Source organism: Rhizoctonia solani, chromosome 4, assembly GCF_016906535.1.
Source record: "Rhizoctonia solani chromosome 4, complete sequence".
In the NCBI taxonomy this organism is placed as follows: Eukaryota; Fungi; Basidiomycota; class Agaricomycetes; order Cantharellales; family Ceratobasidiaceae; genus Rhizoctonia; species Rhizoctonia solani.
Window position 1 is genome coordinate 270 of NC_057373.1, and position 3132 is coordinate 3401.

Consider the following 3132-nt stretch of genomic DNA (forward strand, 5'->3'; position numbering starts at 1 on the left):
CAACAGCGAGTAAGATCTTTTTTCATGTTGACCCACCAGGCTAGCCAAGGCGTGAGCTCCGATCAATCCGGGCAGTCTTTTACTTGGTGTTTGGCTTGCCGCTGCATTGCAAGCAGCGGGAATATCTTTGCTCTGGAGTGCGGTGCGTTGCAAGTTTGGGTAAAGTCTCATAAATCTAAGTCTATCAATAGGTCATCTTGTGTGTGAAAAATGTATTGCTGACCCGGGGACCGGTGGGGGTAAGACAGACTTGAAGCAATGTGTACACTGCAAGGCTTCATGCAGCCCAGAACGCTCCTGGAGGGTCCATTTCAACGTGGCGCCCCCTGTGCTAAGGGGTTTGCTCCACAAGATGGATGAGGAACTTCAAGCTCTTTGGTAGGTCTCATTTGATAGGTACTACACTTGGTTTGATTAACACGTTGAATAGCATGGCCAAGCAGGAGCTGCAGAAGGCACAGCAGAGGCTTCTGGTGGCTATCGACGAGAAGATGAAAGAGAACGCCATGGTCAGCAATCAGCTTTTGCTTCTTGAGCTCCATCTCAGCCTGTTGAGCAAACAATCTCGACACCCAAAGGGAGATCGTGTGGGCGTGTTTGGAACAATGTAATCTACGTATGTGTCATGAATACACAATATCAATTGCCCCTTTTGGTAGCAGCCTTTAGTGTTAGGTACAATCAATTCTGAGTCTTGGAAGCCTGCTTCATATGATAGCGTGTAAGCTCAAGTATTGTCTGAAATACAGATGACAACCCGCCAAGCATACGCGTGTACAACATTTTCTCTAAGTGTATATACAAATAGAAGGTGTATTAATATCAACACATTTGGGTGGCTCTAATGTCCATGGCGTTAGTACCAGGCCTAGTCTCTACACGAGTTGCTTGTTTGGAAATCCCAGTATAAGAGCGTTGAGTGATATGTCTATGTACAAATGAAGCTTAGAGCTTATCATGATGAGTTCACCACAAAACAAAGTATACACAATCTTATAGTTACAGTTCCACGCCCCAACATATTTTCCAAGTTTGACATATGGCGTGTAAGTAAGTTGTATTACTGATTGATTTTACTTGTTGTTTACCGTGCGCGGATAACGGATTACAGAAATATGAGCACCATCAGAGAATCATTACTGCATGCTCTTTGCGTACAGAGTATATAGCTTGTGTGGCCAACGCAAATGCTGACTAATCAGGTTGCTCATGCTCTTGATGCGTACTTAGTACGCATGGCGTGTGGTGCTATGTGCGCACCAGTACAGATACCAACAAACCACAAGAGTTGCACTCTCTGTGCGTACTTTGTACGCATGGTGTGTGGTGCTATGTGCGTGCCAGTATAAATACTGACAAATCACAAGTCCTACACTCTCTGTGCGTACAAAGTACGCATAGTGTGTGGCACTATGTGCGTGATGGTGCAGATGCTGACAAATCACAATTGCTGCACTCTCCGTGCGTACTTTGTACGCATGGTGTGCGGTGCTATGTGCGTGCCGGTATAAATACTGACAAATCACAAGTCCCACACTCTCTGTGCGTACAAAGTACGCATGGTGTGCGGTGCTATGTGTGCACCAGTACAGATACTGACAAATCACAATTGCTGCACTCTCCGTGCGTACTTTGTACGCATGGTGTGCGGTGCTATGTGCGTGCCGGTATAAATACTGACAAATCACAAGTCCCACACTCTCTGTGCGTACAAAGTACGCATAGTGTGTGGCACTATGTGCGTGATGGTGCAGATGCTGACAAATCACAATTGCTGCACTCTCCGTGCGTACTTTGTACGCATGGTGTGCGGTGCTATGTGCGTGCCGGTATAAATACTGACAAATCACAAGTCCCACACTCTCTGTGCGTACAAAGTACGCATGGTGTGCGGTGCTATGTGTGCACCAGTACAGATACTGACAAATCACAAGTGTTGCACTCTCTGTGCGTACTTTGTACGCATAGCGTGTGGCACTACGTGCGTGGTGGTGCAGATGCTGACAAATCACCACCGTTGCACTCTCTGTGCGTACTTGGTACGCATGGTGTGTGGTACTATGTGCGTGGTGGTGAAGATGCTGACAAATCACCACTGTTGCACTCTCTGTGCGTACTTTGTACGCGTGGTGTGCGGTGCTACGTGCATGCCGGTATAAATACTGACAAATCACAAGTCCTACACTCTCTGTGCGTACTTTGTATGCATGATGTGTGGCACTACGTGTGTGGAGGTTCAGATGCTGACAAATCATCAGTGTTGCACTCTCTGTGCATACTTTGTACGCATGATAAGTATCACACTGTGCATACTCTCTTTTTTGATGTCAAGTGTTGTGCTTGCTGTGCATACAAAGCATGCACTACTGGTGTTAGCTTGGATGTTTTTGTTCAAATGCTGACTAGTGTTCAGAGGTGTGATCTCCATGCATACACTCAAGCCTAAGAGGTTTACCATGGGTAGCCTGGCTCAGTTTGGGACCCAGGTTGGGACCCAGCCTACCTAGCAACCTAGTTTCTCTGATTAACCATTGCTGTGTGTAAAGTACGCAACTTTTTGTAGGAGGGCTGATGCTTTCCCTATAATCCACCCTAACACCATATGTGGGTTGTGTCCACCTGGTTTACACCCTGTGCCATCTCACAGTTCACCCTGCAGTGTAGCTTGGGCCACCCTGCAGTGTAGCTTGGTTCAACCTACCACCAACCTACTACTTTGTAATAGCCAGGCAGTCAAATCTAAGGCACCAACCACCTCTGCACTCACGTAGCTGCCGGAAGCAAGCTGGTACTCCACAGGATTGGGATCCCCAAGCTGATGAAGTCTGGGGAACGGAGAAACGATTGCAAGTATAAATGGGCGTACGACTGGGGCGCGCAACCCTTGGTTCGAGAACGACAAACATCTCAGCCCGGCCATCGCTGAGAACCTCGCAATAAACCTCGTTGGGGCAAACACGATACCAGCACCAGCGCAAGAATTTCGAGTAATAATAGGGCAAAGTTAGTACGTGCCACAACTAAACTTAACTCACTCGAACATACGAGGCATCCTGCATTGTGTCGCCGTTGGGCACCACTATAGCACCCCGATTACATCCCCACCCAGTACCTGACACGCAAATGATGTCT

General features: G+C 47.5%; 1 protein-coding gene across 1 annotated transcript; it reads left to right on the forward strand.

The window, feature by feature from the left end:
- Positions 1 to 352: 352 nt before the first annotated feature.
- On the forward strand, positions 353 to 611 carry RhiXN_00001 (uncharacterized protein; the record flags this gene model as incomplete). The annotated part of the gene is made up of 2 exons (XM_043319820.1): positions 353 to 378; positions 431 to 611. The coding sequence occupies 2 exons, from the start codon at positions 353 to 355 to the stop codon at positions 609 to 611; spliced, it is 207 nt and encodes a 68-aa protein (XP_043178832.1).
- Positions 612 to 3132: the final 2521 nt, after the last annotated feature.